This window comes from Felis catus, chromosome C1, assembly GCF_018350175.1.
Source record: "Felis catus isolate Fca126 chromosome C1, F.catus_Fca126_mat1.0, whole genome shotgun sequence".
Lineage (NCBI taxonomy): Eukaryota > Metazoa > Chordata > Mammalia > Carnivora > Felidae > Felis > Felis catus.
Window position 1 is genome coordinate 83,218,927 of NC_058375.1, and position 19,951 is coordinate 83,238,877.

The 19,951-nt window shown below is 34.3% G+C and overlaps 1 protein-coding gene across 4 annotated transcripts in view; it reads right to left on the minus strand.

Annotated features, from left to right (window-relative positions):
* The window catches only part of DPYD (dihydropyrimidine dehydrogenase), an 869,175-nt gene that overhangs the window by 644,472 nt on the left and 204,752 nt on the right, over window positions 1–19,951 (minus strand). For all 4 annotated transcript variants that reach the window (XM_045036245.1, XM_011284844.4, XM_045036247.1 and 1 more), the window contains one exon: window positions 12,165–12,252. In XM_045036245.1, the coding sequence (XP_044892180.1) occupies window positions 12,165–12,252 (88 nt within the window). The remainder of the gene's footprint in view (window positions 1–12,164; window positions 12,253–19,951) is intronic.

The following is a 19,951-nucleotide window of genomic DNA, read 5'->3' on the forward strand; positions in this document are numbered from 1 at the left end:
AGAAAATAATAAAATGTGCAATAGATTTTGTAAAAATTTACAGAGGTATTTTTTTCTTTCTAATAGGTTATTAATAAATATTAAAATAATAGGATGCAAGATTATTTTATTTAGTTGAATGCTACGGTTTGTGTATAATAATAGATCATAATTCAGATATAATTTCTTCAAGAATATAGGATACTTTCTATATCTAAACTTAAATTCAAATATAGAAATATTTGTTAAGAGTTAATGACCATTAAAACTTAAAAAAAAAGGCAAGTAGAAATCTACACATATCATTTATATAGATCATTTAACTTGCAAGCAAATGTAAATGTTTTAATATGAGAAATTGCTGAAGGTGAAATAAATATAATATTGATAGAACATCCAATACGTATATAGTACTCCCCTATAATCTGTGGAGGATACATTCTAAGACCTGCAGTGGATGCCTGAAATCATGGATAGTACTGAACCCTATATATGATTTGTTTTTTCCCATACATACATACTTATAATAAAGTTTAATTTATAAATTAGGCACAGTAAGAGATTAATAATAATAAAATAGAACAATTATAGCAATATACTACAAAAAAGTTATGTTAATGTGATCTCTCTCTCAAAATATTTTATTGTATTATACTCACCCTTCTCTTCTGATAACGTGAGATGATAAAGTGTCTGTATGTTGAGATGAAGTGAGTAACACAGGCATTGTGATGTAGCATTAGGCTACTATCAACCCTCTGATGATTTATCAAGAGGAACATATGCTTCCCAACACTGGTTAACCATGGATAACTAAAACCATGGAAAGTGAAGCTGATGACAAGGGGCGGGGGACTACTATATAATATAAAATATTTTTCTCTAGTTTTATATTCTAACACCTCACTGAGATGAATTTTCCTTAAAACCCAACTAGACTGTATATATTTTCAAAGATAACCAAAATTATGGCTTAAATATGATTCTTTTTACTTGGACAGTTAAAATATACACACATTGTATTCTAAAAGGGCACTGGATGTCTAGGAGTTTGAAGTAGAAATTTAAGTATCTGGTTGTATTATTTCACTTCATAGATCTTCCTCTTCTGAAAGATGTTATACTATCAATAAAGTTACAACATACATGTTACTGGCTACTCAGAAAATATAATTAAGAATTACTCCATCTCAATTTAAAATATAAGTGACTACTACTTGGCAACAAAGAGAAAAACTGTGGAGGTTTTTGTTGTTCTTTTTTGTTTGTTTGTTTAAAAACATAGTTATTTTGGGGCACCTGGGTGGCTCAGTCGGTTGAGCGTCCAACTTCAGCTCAGGTCATGATCTCATGGTTCATGAGTTCGAGCCCCGCATCGGGCTCTGTGCTGACAGCTCAGAGCCTGGAGCCTGCTTTGGATTCTGTCTCCCTCTATCTCTCTGCCCCTCCCCCGTTCATGCTCTGTCTCCGTCTCTCTCTCAAAAATAAATAAAAATTCAAAAACATTTAAAAAGTTATTTTAAAAAACAAAAAAGATTCAAGTCAATCAAACTGCTTGCAAAGTTTAAATAAATTTACAAGCATACCTTGTAGACATTGCAGTTTCTGTTCCAACCTACTGCAATAAAGCGAATACCTCACAATAAAGTGAATCAAATGAATTTTCTGGTTTCCCAGTGCATATAAAGATAATGCCTACAGTATATACTGTAGTCTATTAAATATGCAACAGTATTATGTCTAAAACAACAATGCACATACCTTAACGTAAAAAAAAAAACTTCATTGGTAATAAATGTTAACCATTACTCCAGTAATAACCGATCACAGATCACCATAACAAATATAAGAATTAGACACAAAGTGAGCAAATGCTGTTGGAAAATGGTGCCAACAGACTTGTTCAGTGCAGTGTTCTCACAAAATTTCAATTTGTAAAAAAGCACATTATCTGCGAAGCACAATAAAGTCAAGTGCCATAAAAGAAAGTGTGACTGTATATTCTGAGTAACAGTAATATGCAATAGGAAAATTATAAATTGAAGGTGGGCGAGCACAAATTATCTCACCCTAAATAATCTTATCCAAAATAAGATTTAAAACAAATTCAGTGACTATTGTAGAACATTATATGTATAATTACTAATAAAGACAAAATTTCATTATTCACGATATTAGAAATAGACTATAACACTCCTATCTTCATCTTTTCAAGCAAAATAAAGTCAGATTATTTTGTGAGAGTTTGCGCTTCATTGACAAGAATATGAGATCCCTTAATTGACAGGGTATTGCAGTGTCTACCATACTGTATTATTATATTGTGGCTCATAAAACCCGCTGCCAGTCACTATTTGTACAGTGGGTACAAATAAATTTACCAGAAAAGTCTCTACTCCATTAATTTAAACCCACTACGACTTTGAAAGTTAAAACTAGTTTTGATTATAATAATTTACTTATATTTTTCAATTTACCAGTTTTCTGAAAACTAAAACCAAATTTCTGTAAGATGAAGTCTACAGTGTTATACATTTTACCCACCATTCAAGATGTTAATAGCACCTACTAAACTGTCATGATAGAAATATGTTGCTTATATGTATATATAAATATAATATCCTCTATATTTTATACCCTATATTTTACATTTATATTTTATACAGTTTATTTTTAATTTTTATTTACTTTTTGTTTCAATTTTTTATTTAAATTCTAGTTAACATATAGTGTAATATTAGTTTCAGGAGTAGAATTTAGTGATTCATCACTTTCATATAATATCTGGTATTCATCACAACAAGTGCCCTCCTTAATGCCCATCTCACCCATTTAGCCCATCCCCCACCCACCTCTCCTCCAGCAACCCACAGTTTGTTGTCCACAATTAAGAGTCCGTTTTATGGTTTGCCTCTTTTCTTTCCCCTATGTTCATCTGTTTCATTTCTTAAGTTCCACATATGAGTGAAATGATATGGTATTTGTTTTTCTCTGATTTATTTCGCTCCATCCACATTGTTGCAAATGGCAAAATGTCACTCTTTTTTACGGCTGAATAATGTTCCCCTGTATATATACACCACGCCTCCTTTCTCCATTCATCAATCAATCGACATTTGGGCTCTTTCCATAAGAATCTGAATGCATCACTTTGTATTCTCACCAACAGTGTAAGAGGGTTCTCCTTTCTCTGCATCCTCACCAACTTCTGTTGTATCCTGTGTTGTTAATTTTACCCATTCTGACAGGTGTGAGGTATATCTCATTGTAGGTTTTGATTTGTATTTCCCTAGTGATGACTGACACCTTTCCATGTGTCTGTGAGCCATCTGTATGTCTTCTTTGGAAAAATGTCTATTCATGTTTTCTGCCCATTTTGTAACTGGATTATTGGTTTTTTGGATATTGAGTTGGTAAGTTCTTTACAGATTCTGTATACTATCTATCAAATATGTCATTTGCAAATATATTTTATGTTTTAATAATGACTAATAACAAACACACTTTATTTATATAGTGTAGTGTGATGCAGACCTAAAACACACTGGTGAAAAAATAAGGAAAATTCAGTTATTCTATCAAGTAGTCATGGGATCTGGGATAAGTCACTTAGCCTTGCTTGGTTTCAGATTTCTTTTCTATACAATGAGATAGCAAGACAGATTAAAATTCCATTTGTCTAGATTCTGTTACATTGATTTTGACCTATTACTATTAAAATTATTCTAACTAGTATCTTCTGTGTTCACACAGATTTTCCATAGTCCTAATTATACTATAGAAAAAAGTTGTGATGCCAGTTTAATTTACATATACATACATAAGACTAGATATCACTGTTCTATTTTTAAAATAATTGAAGTTTTTAAAAATATTTACTGAGGCTTATGTTTAAATGTGTCCCATACATAACATACAACCGCAAACAATGTGGTATTACTTGTTTCATATAAAATTGGCTTAAGTTGTATAATGGAAATCTTTTCTCATTTAGTTATAGTGACATAACTTTTACATTTTATATCACTTACATTTTGTAACAGATTGACTTGACTAACAGTGCTTTGAGTTACAGAAGGTTTTTCAGAAATAAATGTTCATCTTTTGAAATAAATATGAAGAAAAGGAGTTACTATTACACACTGTATTAGCTGTGATTAAAAGTAAAACTGTAACCTTTTAAAGGTCCAAAGACAGATATTACAAAACAGAAACAAGATAGATTTTGCATAAGCATTAATGATTCAATAGACAATGTAATATCCATTTATCTTTTTCAGTACAAGAAAGAAGATGGGACATTTTGAAAATAATATTCCAGTCTTTTAACACAAGTAAATTCAGTGTCCTATCATTTGCCGGATGCAATATTGGGAAGTTATATATTAAAATTAAAGACTGAATTCTGGAATACACAGTTAATGTTATATCAACAGATAAATGAATGAGGCAAAATGGGCATACATTTGCATTAATAATTTTACATCAATGTTTTATTATACTCTGAACACAATGTTCAATAATTATTTTTAGAGCCTTTTTATTTTATAAAATTAGTTTTATATGCAGAAAAGAGTTAGGATATTCTGAAAATAAATGTAATATCAGGAAAATGGCTTTAGTTAATGATAAGGTGTATAACTCATTATAGTAAATAAAATATCTTGGTCCTGTCAAAGATAGATTGCTAAGACAAATAGAAGGTTTGAAAACATACCTAAATAAATATGGAATTAAATATATGATAAACGTGGCATTTTAGGACATTGGGAGAATATATTATTCAAGAAATTTGGAATTATTACTTATTTAGAGGGAAAAAAAGTTTGGATCTTTTTCTGTTTACACTAAAATAAAAACTTAGAATAGGGCTTGTCACATTTTACTCTGTATGCTCTCAGCTTTATTATATTTTATTTTACTAGTGAATTTTATTATTTTTTTAAGAGAGAGGGAGAGAGAGAGGGAGTAAAGGAGGAACACCGGGAGAGGGAGAGAATCTTAGGCAGGCTCCATGCTCAGCACTTGACATAGGGCTTGACCTCTTAACCATGAGATCATGGCCTCAGCCAAAATCAAGAGTCAGACACTTAACTGAGCCACCGAGGTGCCCCTACTTTATTATTTTTATTTAAAAATATACATATTCATTGTAAAATAACATGGAGGTTTGTAAAAAAAAAAGTTAATAACTTCTCTTCACCTCTCCTTCAACCTCAATCAACTCAGGAAACTAGTTTAAATTATATCTGTCTATGCCATGTTTTGTTTATAACTGGGTTTTATTTCTAAACACAATATTATGTTATCCATATTAATATGCAACTTACTTTTTTTCACTTAATAGAGATACCGTTCTATGTCAATAAATATAATAACATATTTTAAGAATAGCCTCATAACATTCCATAATATGAATATAAAATATAGTAAATAATATATAATATTTAATAAATAATATAGAGTTAGCAATTTTTATAATGATGGGCACTATATCATCTCAAGTTTTTGCTACTTCAAATGATGCTACAATATAAAATAGAGTGTACATATGCCATTATATTTGTGGTACCTTCATTTCTCTAGGAAGAGCACATAATACAGCATTGTTAGCACAATGGTATATATATTTATAATTTGGGGTGCCTGGGTGGCTCAGTCGGTTAAGCGTCCGACTTCAGCTCAGGTCACGATCTCGCGGTCAGCGAGTTCAAGCCCCGTGTCGGGCTCTGGGCTGATGTCTCAGAGCCTGGAGCCTGCTTTGGATTCTGTGTCTCCCTCTCTCTCTGCCCCTCCCCCGTTCATGCTGTGTCTCTCTCTGTCTCAAAAATAAATAAACGTTAAAAAAAATTAAAAAAAAAAGAAACATATTTCTACTGCATGAGGTTTCTTGTTTCCTTTCAGCTAAATAGCACAGGAGGTTATTAAACTTTTTTTTTTTTTTAATTTTAGAGCGAGACATAGAGTGTATACATGTGAGCAGGGGAGAGAGACAAAAGGAGAGAGAGAATCCCAAGCAGGCTCCATGCTCAGCACAGATCCCAAAGCAGGGCTCTATCTCATGACCCAGGGATCATGACCTGAGCTGAAATTAAGAGTTGGTCACTTGGAGCTCCTGGGTAGCTCAGTTGGTTAAGTATCTGACTTCAGCTCAGGTCATGATCTCACAGTTCATGGGTTCGAGCCCTGTGTCAGGCTCTGTGCTGACAGCCCAGAGCCTGGAGTCTGCTTCAGATTCTGTGTCTCCCTCTCTCTCTGCCCCTCCTCTACTCGCACTCTGTCTCTGTCTCTCAAAAATGAATAAACAATAGGAAAAAAAAAGTCACTCAAGTGACTGAGCCACTCAGGTGCCCAGAGGTTATTAAACTTTTTAACTTCAATAATCTGATGAGAGAAAGTGGTGTCTCATCCTTTGATTTATATATTTCTGGCTAATATAGAAGTAAGACATCTCTAATATGGCTATTAATCATTTGCACTACTTCTTTGTAATGTTTACGACCTTCTGTCCATGTGTATACTGGGTTAGGCTATTATTCTCATTTAAATACCAAGGAAATTTTTGATAACAGAGAAGTTAATACATGGTACAAAAAAATAAAACTCACTTGGTCTCAAGTTTGGTTAATTTTTCTTTTAAAATGTGCATAGTAAAATTTGTTCTCACATAACTTATGACTTCCAAATTATTTTTAAAACATTTTAATATTTAAAAGTTAGTCCATTTAAAGTTTATGCTACATGGATTAATGAAGGGTTTTAAAAGTAAATTCAAAATTGTGCTGAACTATTTTTCAAAGAACCCATCATTTTCCACTGAATTGAAATACATTCTTCATTACACATTATCTTCTCATATTTACTTGGTTCTCTTTACAGACTTTCATCTGCCTCAGAAATGTATTCCTGTACCAACACTGCATGGTAATTTTAGAAGATGTATAGTTAGTTTCAAGATCTGATGTGGCAAATCTTTTTGTCTTATTTTTCCAAAGGTTTCTTTCTTCCTATAGCTTCCCAATTACTATTTAAGTATTTGTTAATAAAAATCTGTGTGTCAATAGCTCTAGACTACCCATTAGGTCTTAAATTATTGTACTTTTCCACCTGTATTGAGAAATAGTTATTTGTTATAAGATTAGATTTAAAAAGTTAGAATTATAGGTAAAATATTTTTAAAAAGTGACCATGAATGTACTCATGATCTGTCATGTCCAAGGACTGAAAATGACAAGGCAATAAGACAGAAAAATAAGTGGAATCATCTTAAAGTCATTTGCTAAACCAGGTGAACACTGGATCCCATTTCCAGGTCCTCTGAGAACATAGCAAATATAAATCCCTGGTAAAGAAAATGTATTCATTGCGATCGTCACAGAATTTCCACAGATAAAGCTTCAAAGAAAATCAGCAAAGTAAAAAAAAATAAATAAACATATGAAGAAACAAAGCATGATGAGTGGAACCAGCAGAACTACAAACAGTATAATCAGACTGATAGAAACTTTAGTGGAACTCACAGAGTATGAAAAATGAGTATTTTTATATATTTAAAGAAATGACAAGCTTAGAAAATGATTTAAAAGCTAGCAGAGTTTTTAAAAATGCAAAATAAAGAGGATAAGTTAACCGTCATGGAGAACAGAGTAAGAAGGTTTAACATGTATCTAATAAGAGTTCCATAAGGAAATAATGGTCAAAGAGAAAATCCCCCAAATGAGGAAAGTCATCAACGCATAGATTCAAGAACACCAGGGCAAACCAGGCAGGATAAATAAAAAGAAATCCAACTTAGATAAATCACTGTTTAGTTGAACAATGAAAATAAAAAGATCTTTAAAGCACCAAATGAGCAATAATTAAGGTTCAAAGACAGATATTACAAAAGACATGTAATATCAAATGAGAAATAATTAAGTTTCTATTAATTTTTCAATAGCATCAGTGCAAGCAAAAGTAAACTACTTTCCAATGGAAATTCCAATATGGAAAATAAAAAGATTAGAAAAAGAAAAAAATGAAGAAAATTAGGAAAAATGTGAATAAAGCTAATCAAACATTGACTAATAAAGCATTAACAATACTATGTCTTGGAGTTGTAAAAGGATAAAATTGATATACAGAAAACATTGTTTTATGACTTAGGGACAAGCTTATTTGAAGTATAGTACTTTGTGCTGGAAGATCCACTCAGATGAGTACCCTAAATGATACAGACCCATGCCATAAAGGAGTCATAAAAATTTGAATATATTCAGTCCTAGAAAAATACATTTTTCACATTATTCAACTATTGGCATCTTAACTGTAAAGGAAATGGACACATGAATTCAGAACTATTTATTTCAACCAAATGGCATATCCAACTCTGCAGGATAATGGCTTGCTTACTCTCTAGAGCATAACAGAGTTTTTAAAAGCTGTGTTCTCTTGAGTGTCATTTTATGGCACCAGGCAGGTAAGTTTCTGACAGTCCTCTTAGAATGAACAGAGGTGCTCACAGTTATCATCTAGCAAAACAAGTGAGAGAACTAACCTTGGGTACTGAAGGAAACCTTATGTCTACCTTTTTATTTTACACATCTAAAATATTCATATTTTCAAACACTATTGCATATTAAGTTATGGACTTCCTAATATTTTTTCATCTCCTTATTTCTCTGTCATAATAGTGGGAGAAAGCCTAATGGTCTTACATAATAAGTTATGTGTTTGGACATTAGTTTCTAGGATCTAGAAGACACTACTGTTTTTTTTGAACAAGAGAGTAATATAATTAGAGCTATGCTTTTAGAAGATTATTCTGGAAGTGATCAACATTTGACTTGATAAAGGTATTAAACCACTTAGCCACTGCAATTGAAAAGCAAACTCAAAAGGAGGATGAAGTAAATCTACTGACTGCACTTCTGTTTTGTAACACTTGAATCAGGCACATGCATGTGTGTGTATATGTGAGTATACACACACACACATACACGCACATATATCAGTATTTTAAATTAAAATATTGTTGTCAATAGCATTTATCAAAAAATTCTGCTGGTTAAATTTTGTTGCTCCTCTGACTTCTAGTTACTTTCAGTAGAGTTCTATGATAAAGAAGAGATTTTTATTTTACATTGATTCATTTAGTCAGCTTTTCTGTAATATGTGTTATTAAATTTTTTTATCTAGGTATAAAAGCCTCACAAATCTGGGCACACAGACTCCATAAAATATGCAAAGAGGTGGAAAAATCAATGCTTTACAATTGTATTGAAAATTTTGAAAAGAGAAAGTACCTCTATTGTTTAAAATAAAACATTATGAAACAAAAGAACATTTTTAAAAACAGTCATTCTTTTTCATTACATTTATAGATTGGCCTCATGCATTCTGATATAAAGTGCTGTTTGTTTTTGTTTTTCCAAAGGGAAGCTATCAAGAAATATAACCCAGTATTCACAGTTTGATGACTCTGAAACGTGTACTTCCGATTGAGAGATACAATTGAGAACAACAGCCTGCATGAATGAAACAGAGAAAAACTGACTGAGGAGGTACAATGGAATTGACTGTACCTTTGAAAACTAGAGCTGTAATCCAGTTTGTAAGAAAATAAAGAATGGAAGTATTGGCCTAAACTCCACTGAATCACAGAAACCTAACACAATACAATACAAGTGACATCCTTTTCTCAAAGAGGCACAAGGCTCATTGAGTCTGGCGATTCAATTACCCTCTCAACCTGGAAAGAACCCCCCTCCTGAGTTGAGGTCCACTGGCAGAGCAGTGTGGGACAGCCTACATTGTACACAGCTGGTAAATACCTAAAAAGCTGAAGGCTTTAAAGAACAAGAATATTTGACCTTTTATGATTACTACAGTGATTCTTCAACAAAACACTACTTAACGATAGAATTCCCTAAATGTCTATAGAAAAATCACATTGTCAATTAAAAGTCTCCAAATACTTTCTCTTCATATAAAATCTGTTTAAATAAATAGCTAAGTATAACACTTCATTAGGCAATAAAGAGAACAAATTAATGAAACAGAAAGTTTTTCTAAAATAGGCTTCTGATCTTACTTAGACATGTTACAAACTTCTCAAAGAATACCATTATTCCATTTGTCTTTTTTTTTCCTATAAAATTGCATAAACCTTGAATGAATGGAGTATATGCTAATGAGAATCACAATATCAATAATGAATTTTGGAATATCTAGGGAACATCCAGCCAGCATGGATCATAATTGTAATATTGTCTCATGCTTAAAGTCAAGGCTGGTACCTTGGAAATAATTTTAGCCAAAACACATTAGACTTCAAACTCTGGACACTTTGTTTCACTCCTTTTCTGTGAAGTCATTATTAAACAAAGAAGGTTTCACATATAAGTTTCACATAAATTATTTATTTTCACATATAAGACAAAGGTCTTGTGATGATAGATGTGTGGTATACCATGAAGTTAATAAATGAGATCACTTCCTAGAATTCTTCTTCCTAATTACAAAACAAATATAAAGCATTGATAATTTCCTCTACGTCTAGGATTAAGTCTCAAATATTGAGCATAGAATTAATATATTTTCACAAGTGAATCCCAATCTAATTGCCTTGTCTCTTTCCCATCACTCTTTTTTATGTAATCTAGGCCCTTTTATAGCCAAAATGAATTTATTACATCTGCCTAAACTTACCACATATATACATTCCTGCTTTTGTGCATGCTGAATACACTTTCTAGATTGCATAGGTTGCAGCACTAACCACATTCAATTATAGTTAGAGTGTTTTTTTTTAATTTTTTATGTACCTGCTTTTGCTTATAAATTATGAACTTCTAAAAGGCTGGGCCATAGCAGGGACTCAATACCTGTCACTGTGTTTGGTACATAGCAGCTACTCAATAAATATAACAGCTATAAAAATAGTAATCCCTTGTATACCATTTGCCATATTGAATGAATAGGATAATTAATAATTCCATATCAACAAAATATTTTTAAATAATAATAAATTATTATTTTCTAAATAATAATTCTAAATAATAATAAATTATTATTTTCTAAATAATAATATGTTTGAGATTTTCACATACAAGTATTTAGTTTACACCACAACCTTGTAGGACAGATGCTGTCTTTCTTCCATAAATAAGCAATTTTTCCTGGGTTCACAATAAGTGGTCAATCTAAAACTTAACCTACACTTAAAATCCTAATAAAGATGACCATGTAGATTAATATCATACTGTATACCTAAGTTTTAATCTTTCTTTTGAAATCTTAAAACTATATAAATGTACCATTTTTCTCTTGAAATACTTTTTTAAAAATAATTGACATTGAGAAATGATGTTTATAAAAAAGGTACCTGGTTGTTGAAGGAGCATTTATTGGATTTTTACAGCATTTTAGAACATAAATGTCAAACCTTGTGAAACAAAGAATTCTCTACATCCTTATAGGAAGACCTCCTTCATCTCCTGCTCATTTGATAAAGCATCAGACACTTGGCGAAGAGCTCACAAATACTCGTTTCACAAAGAAAAGATACTATTAATTAATCATTTAATTAATCAAAAATTCACTAAGTGAATGAAAAACTGTGCTTAGTCTTACATTGGTTTAAAAAAAAGGTTAAAACTCCTTTTGTTCTACTTATGCTCACAAAAGCCTGTTTTCTATATTTTGGTGTTGGGGTTTTTTGGTTATAAGTCTATCTAGTGTGTATGAATTATTCCGAATCTTAAATAAAATTATTTGAATTTTAGCCCCAGGGAAAAGTCCAATTCCTTGACGTGTCTCAGTGTGCCAGGCTTCATACCAAAACATATTTTAAAGCAGATATTTAATAAATTTGAAATGTGTTTTGATAATCAATGACAGTTCCTATCTATAAGCATTTACCAAGCTTAAGCTAGAGTCAATCTATTCAGTGAGTGCCTTGGATGAAAAAATCATTAATTTCAACACAAACTAATTTTTTAAATCAATAAACAATAAACATGCATTTTTACAATAATTATATCAAAACTTGGAAGAGGCTAATTAATAAAATGTGCTACATTTTCACATGCCTATAGAAATCACATTTCTAATACTTTAACCCAATTTACCAAGACAGGTCATAGTAGATAGACATCAAGATCAAATGCTGTTAATTTTATTTGCAGAGCTAAATATGAATTTACCTTGTTTGCAATACTTGTGATGAATGATTTGATATCTAGATTAGTTGGACAGCTCTTCTGACAGGGGGCATCAGCACATTTCAGGCACCTAAGAAATAAAATAACCAGATAAAGAAACTATAAGGTAAGTGAGATAATATTATATATATATTCTCTACCCTACACCCATTCAGAGTTAGTGTCTAGTAAGAACAAATAAAATTGTGCTATTTTTAGGTACAAAATCTTTTTTTAAGCAGTAAACATAGAGTATCTGGGTTTCATTTTTTGTACACCTCTGAGATGTATAAAATAGCACCACTCAGGTTAACTGCCCCTTCTCTCCATGTTCCTCCTAGAGATTAAAAGGACCATATTTATTTAAGATACATCATTCACTCATTTACTAAATCAGTCTTTTTGGACCTCTCACTAAACTGACAATGCTCAGAGAATGCAGTCTTTAATGATAAAAGTTTTGTATGCCTTAAAGCCCGCAATTATTATACACACACAAAAGCAAAGTTCCTGTCATTTTACTGCTTGTAACGTCCTTTCTTCCGCCCTTCGTCCCTCCCACTTTGTCTCCCACATTTCTTCTATCCCTCCTTCTTTCCCTCCCATCATCTCTCTCTCCTCCAATTTTCTGATGTTCTTTAACCTCCAAACTATTCACACGGCAACTGGCCTTTGTAGTACATGCTTCAATGCATAGCCCAGATCCACCCCCTTCCAGAATGAAGCATTTATTCCCCTGCTGCTGTGCCCTTAGTCAAAGAGAACAGGCTCAACCAAGGTCGTGTCCCCTTTCTAGTAGCAGCCTGCTTCCAATTACAGGTCAATGAAGAGGTTAGAGCCCAGTCCCCTTGCCCAGACTTGGGGAACAAGTCTGCAGAAATCCATTGCAGCCTTTATTATGGCTGTCTGTCCAATCCCGATTCCTTCACTGTTGCACAAATGTTGACCTTCTAATAAATTTCCTGCATACTAATCCCATCTCAGAATCTGCTTCCTGGAGAACCGAACAGAGACATGTTCAAACTTTAGTGTACCTAAGGACCAGCTTGGTAAATGTCACAGTTTCCACAGAGGAGCCCCTCCTGAGTCTGAGTTATTGGCTTGGGAAACTATTTTGAAAAAAAAACTAAAAAGCCTTTGAGGTGATTCTGCTATACATGGTTCGATCCACACAGCAAGAATCATGATTGTTTAATTACTACTTCAGGACTGAAACCACGGGCTAGAATGGTCCTTAATTTGCACATTAATGTGTGTTATTCATTCATTTATTCATTGACTTAATAAAAATCTAATCAGTCCCTGTTACATGTCAGAACCTTGAATATGAGGATATAAAATTGATGACCACCATGGTCCTACTCTCATGCACCTTGCGATTTGGAGGAAGTTCACACATATAAAAGGCAACTGTAGTTGTCAATGTGAATTTGGGTGAAAATAGCATGCTCAGGGAGGATATCAGAGGAACTGTAGTACTGGAGGCGGAGAGTCAGGGAAAGCTGATTGGGAGGAGTAACACTCAAAAGGAAGACTGAAGAATGAATGGGCATTAGGGAAGAGGAAAAGGGTGGGATTTGGAGTGTAAGGTCACTCAAGAGAATAAGTCAATATGTACCCAGGTCTGGAGAAAAGTACAAGGTACATAAACTAATGCAGTCTGGCCTGTCACACAGTGAGATCAGGAGTAGAGAAGAATCAGGCTGGAGATCTGAAACTTAAGATACACCACTGTCACTCTTGTAAGAAGTTCAGAATTCTCCAAGAATTTCATTGAGAATGAATCCTACACTGCTTGGTGACAAAGGTGACTAGCTAGCTCATTTTCTATCTACTTCCATGTGTAAAGACCTTGGTTCATTTCCTTTGAGAAAACAATACTGGTCTCCTTGTCATTCTTTTGTGAGTAGGAAAGTTCTCTTCATTGTCTGAACCAATTTCTCAGCACCTAATTAATATCTTGTTTTTAAATCTGATCTCTTTTCTCTGGTTTGTGCCCTTAGCCTTCTCTCTAAATTAAATTTTACACAATGAGTACCGAAGGCTTTTCATAATCAATTGTCTTCTCTGAAATGTAGTCATTAAACCTCTCCCCTATCATTTCTCTAAATGCCATTGTTAGATTCACATTTATCATTTAGTTGAATTCCTATCTTCTCATACTTATGATTTTTTCCCTAAAACACTGTCACTGAGTTCAAAAAGAACTTCTTGAAAGTGTAATCAGCAGCATACATTGCAAAACAATGCAAACAGAGCATAATACATGATCTATTTGGTCTATGATGTTGAAATGAGGTGATACTTTATGTGTTATCTTCACATGGATAAATTGTTGAGCATTATTAGTGGTTTGAAAGGATCTCCTATTATGTAGTAAAATAAAATAGCTAGAAATTTGGCAAATAATATGCCATCTTAAGTATCTTCTAATTTATAAAAAAAGTCATTTCAACAGTTTTAAAAATATCTGGCAATTCACAGGAATAAAGCAACAAATGTACTTATTTGTTTCATATGTGTATATGTGTGTATATATATATGTCTGTGTACATGTGTATACATATCATTTATGTCATATAGATTCTGCTTATCCCTAATGAACTCACAAGTTTCCTACCTTTCTTTTTTCTAATACCCAGCCTGAATAATAAGGCAATTAAAATATAAAGTTATAATGTCAGCAGGTATGAATGAGCCAAATTAATGCACAATGTATTGTCCTGTTCTTCTAGAGAAATCTTAAATTCAACATAAACAGATTCACTTAACAGCACTGACAATGTAAGGATTTTTAGTTGTGGTTATTAAGCCTCTTTACCAAATAATTCCCTTTTTATTATTGAGCTAGTTCACAAATAACAGCTGTTGGAAATGTCAGATGTTAATGAGGCAGGGCAATGCAAACCTGAATTGTAGCATTCTTTTTTTCTTTGGTGCCATGAATATGCCAGAATGGGCAGACTCTGATAATAATACCATCTTGCAATTCTCTAAGCGCTCTGCAGACTAAAGTGCATCGGGCTGCCATTAATCCCACTTATCACTCTGACAGCTCAGTAATTACACTACTGCTATAGCCAGGTAGTCCTAATAAAATATCAACCACTGCACTGGAATGCATACTGGTGAGATGTTTTATTAAACTTGGGGGGGGAGGGTTGATCATCAAGTGACATTAGTGTTGACCTATTTTTCTATTTGACAATAAATTATCCTTTGACCATGCCATAATAGATATTACAGAGTGCATTTACTGTACCAAATCAGAAAGGTACTGCATTACAATGATGTAGGCAAATGGTGTAAATAAAATAGCAGAAATGCATGTCAGAATGTTATTACCTAAATTGCTTTAAATGATTGATACCATGAAAAATCACAGACACAGTACTTAGGGGAATATGTCAACAATTATTGTAAACCACCATTCTACATAAATTTTTCCTAAGAAGTAACATTTAAATTACACTTGTTTTTATCTTCATTCATTTAATTCCCCTTTTATGTTTCAAAGTTACTCTGTTATAATGCAATTTATTTTTAAATGCACTATAAGAGCCAAAAGTTAATTCAGATAAACAATCATGTAATATTTTTAATCCCCAAATAATTATATTTATACCAAAAGGAGTATTTTAGATTTTTTAAAGCAATGAAACATCTTAGATTTTTTACTAGTGATAAACTTTTTTCATTTCCACATTTAATAGAGGGCATAACAATGGATTTCATTAAAAGCAAAATATAGAATCCTTAATAATGTTAATCCTTCATGATTCAACATGACCATAAAAAATGTATGAAAACTTTAGTACTGCTACTTAAGGGACAAAAACTATTAAAGATATAAAGATCTTTCTCCAGGGAAAGGGAGCCATGATTCCTCTCCCCAAATATTAGTGAGCTTGGACAGTTTTACTCTATAGAATAACACCAAAAAAAAATTATACTAAGTAAAGAAATGAACATTTCATTCTTTACACATCTGAGAACAGATGCCTGCTTATTTTATTGTTAAGCATCCATAGCAGCTGGAATTGTGACCTATGCTTATTAAAGAATTTTCTAATCCATGAGTTTAAATAACAGTTTCTTCCTCAATTAAAAAAAAAATAAATCAGAGGCACATGGGTGGCTGAGTCAGTTAAGTGTCCAACTCCTGATTTCATTTCAGGTCATGATCTCACAGTTGTGAGATGTAGCCTCAAATCAGACTTGGTGCTGGGTGTAGGCTTGCTTAGGATTCTCTTTCTGCTTCTCTGCCCTTTCCCCACTCATATTGCATTGTCTTTGTTTTTTTTTGCTAGACTGGGTTCAATCAAGTTAGCACTGTTTGATCAGGCTATGTATAATCTACACTAGTCTATATGTAATCAAACTGAGCAAGTTAATATTTACCTAGAAAAATTTTAAGATATTTTCCTAACATTGATGTTGTGTTACCTCAGATCTTTGGAAGATCTACCTTGATTTGGAAGGTCTAACTAACTGAAATGTAGTGGATAGGTATAGGACCTAACCTCCATACCCTATAATCACCAGTATAGGCAAATATGTAGTCTAATATCCTATCCCAATTTGGCAATATTTCTACTGAAATGGCACATAATTGAATGGAAGGAATGTAAATAAAGGAATGTAAATCAACCCCCGGGGGGGGGGGGGGTTGGAAGTGTTTAATATATATCTGAGTTCCACAGCTTGCAATCCTTGTAGCAGATCCCATCACAATTAAAAGACCCAAGAAAGATGGTTGATATCTTTAAAACATAATGAGACCAATTCAATGTTCTGATATAAGAAACATTCAAGAGCAATTCTCAGATTCCAAATATTCTCTTTACATCTCTCAATATTCAATTAATAGCCTCTCGTGAGGATTGAGGAAGATGGCGGCGTAGGAGGACGCTGGGCTCAGCGCGCATCCTGCTGATCACTTAGATTCCACCTACACCTGCCTAAATAACCCAGAAAACCGCCAGAGGATTAGCAGAACGGAGTCTCCGGAGCCAAGCGCAGACCAGAGGCCCACGAAAGAGGGGCCCCTCCTGAAGTGGATCACCTAAAGAGAAGCGAGCTAAGCCTGCCCCTCCTGCCCCTGTGCACCTTGCCTACCCACCCCAGCTAATACGCCAGATCCCCAGCACCACAAGCCTGGCAGTGTGCAAGTAGCCCAGACGGGCCACGCCACCCCACAGTGAATCTCGCCCCTAGGTGAGGGGAAGAGAAGGCACACACCAGTCTGATTGTGGCCCCAGCGGTGGGCTGGGGGCAGACATCAGGTCGGACTGCGGCCCGCCCACCAACTCCAGTTATACACCACAGCACAGGGGAAGTGCCCTGCAGGTCCTCACCACTCCAGAGACTATCCAAAATGACCAAACGGAAGAATTCCCCTCAGAAGAATCTCCAGGAAATAACAACAGTAATGAGCTGATCAAAAAGGATTTAAATAATATAACAGAAAGTGAATTTAGAATAATAGTCATAAAATTAATTGCTGGGCTTGAAAACAGTATAGAGGACAGCAGAGAATCTCTTGCTACAGAGATCAAGGGACTAAGGAACAGTCACGAGGAGCTGAAAAACGCTTTAAATGAAATGCAAAACAAAATGGAAACCACCACGGCTTGGATTGAAGAGGCAGAGGAGAGAATAGGTGAACTAGAAGATAAAGTTATGGAAAAAGAGGAAGCTGAGCAAAAGAGAGATATAAAAATCCAGAAGTATGAGGGGAAAATTAGAGAACTAAGTGATACACTAAAAAAAATTATATACGCATAATTGGTATCCCAGAGGAGGAAGAGAGAGGGAAAGGTGCTGAAGGGGTACTTGAAGAAATAATAGCTGAGAACTTCCCTGAACTGGGGAAGGAAAAAGGCACTGAAATCCAAGAGGCACAGAGAACTCCCTTCAGACGTAACTTGAATCGATCTTCTGCACGACATATCATAGTGAAACTGGCAAAATACAAGGATAAAGAGAAAATTCTGAAAGCAGCAAGGGGTAAATGTGCCCTCACATATAAAGGGAGACCTATAAGACTCGTGACTGATCTCTCTTTTGAAACTTGGCAGGCCAGAAAGGATTGGCACGAGATTTTCAGAGTGCTAAACAGAAAAAATATGCAACCGAGAATCCTTTATCCAGCAAGTCTGTCATTTAGAATAGAAGGAGAGATAAAGGTCTTCCCAAACAAACAAAAACTGAAGGAATTTGTCACCACTAAACCAGCCCTACAAGAGATCCTAAGGGGGACGTTGTGAGACAAAGTCCCAGAGACATCACTACAAGCATAAAACATACAGACATCACAATGACTCTAAACCCTTATCTTTCTATAATAACACTAAATGTAAATGGATTAAATGCGCCAACCAAAAGACATAGGGTATCAGAATGGATAAAAAAACAAGACCCATCTATTTGCTGTCTACAAGAGACTCATTTTATTTTTAAAAAAATTTTTTTTCAACGTTTATTTATTTTTGGGACAGAGAGAGACAGAGCATGAACGGGGGAGGGGCAGAGAGAGAGGGAGACACAGAATCGGAAACAGGCTCCAGGCTCTGAGCCATCAGCCCAGAGCCCGACGCGGGGCTCGAACTCACGGACCATGAGATCGTGACCTGGCTGAAGTCGGATGCTTAACCAACTGCGCCACCCAGGCGCCCCAAGAGACTCATTTTAGACCTGAGGACACCTTTAGATTGAGAGTGAGGGGATGAAGAACTATTTATCATGCTACTGGAAGCCAAAAGAGAGCTGGAGTAGCCATACTTATATCAGACAAACTAGACTTTAAATTCAAGGCTGTAACAAGAGATAAAGAAGGACATTATATAATAGTTACAGGGTCTATCCATCAGGAAGAGCTAACAATTATAAATGTCTATGCGTCGAATACCGGAGCCCCCAAATATATAAAACAATTACTCATAAACATAAGCAACCTTATTGATAAGAATGTGGTAATTGCAGGGGACTTTAACACTCCACTTACAGAAATGGATAGATCATCTAGACACACGGTCAATAAAGAAACAAGGGCCCTGAATGAGACATTGGATCAGATGGACGTGACAGATATATTTAGAACTCTGCATCCCAAAGCAACAGAATATACTTTCTTCTCAAGTGCACATGGAACATTCTCCAAGATAGATCATATACTGGGTCACAAAACAGCCCTTCCTAAGTTTACAAGAATTGAAATTATACCATGCATACTTTCTTTTTTTTTTTTTTTTTTTTAATTTTTTTTTCTTCACTGTTTTTATTTATTTTTGGGACAGAGAGAGACAGAGCATGAATGGGGGAGGGGCAGAGAGAGAGGGAGACACAGAATCGGAAACAGGCTCCAGGCTCCGAGCCATCAGCCTAGAGTGTGACGCGGGGCTCAAACTCACGGACCGCGAGATCATGACCTGGCTGATATCGGACGCTTAACCGACTGCACCACCCAGGCGCCCCCCATGCATACTTTTAGACCACAATGCTATGAAGCTAGAAATCAACCACAGGAAAAAGTCTGGAAAACCTCCAAAAGCATGGAGGTTAAAGAACACCCTACTAACGAATGAGTGGGTCAACCAGGCAACTAGAGAAAAAATTTAAAAATATATAAACAAACGAAAATGAAAATACAACAATCCAAACGCTTTGGGACACAGCGAAGGCAGTCCTGAGAGGAAAATACATTGCAATCCAGGCCTATCTCAAGAAACAAGAAAAATCCCAAATACAAAATCTAACAGCACACCTAAAGGAACTAGAAGCAGAACAGC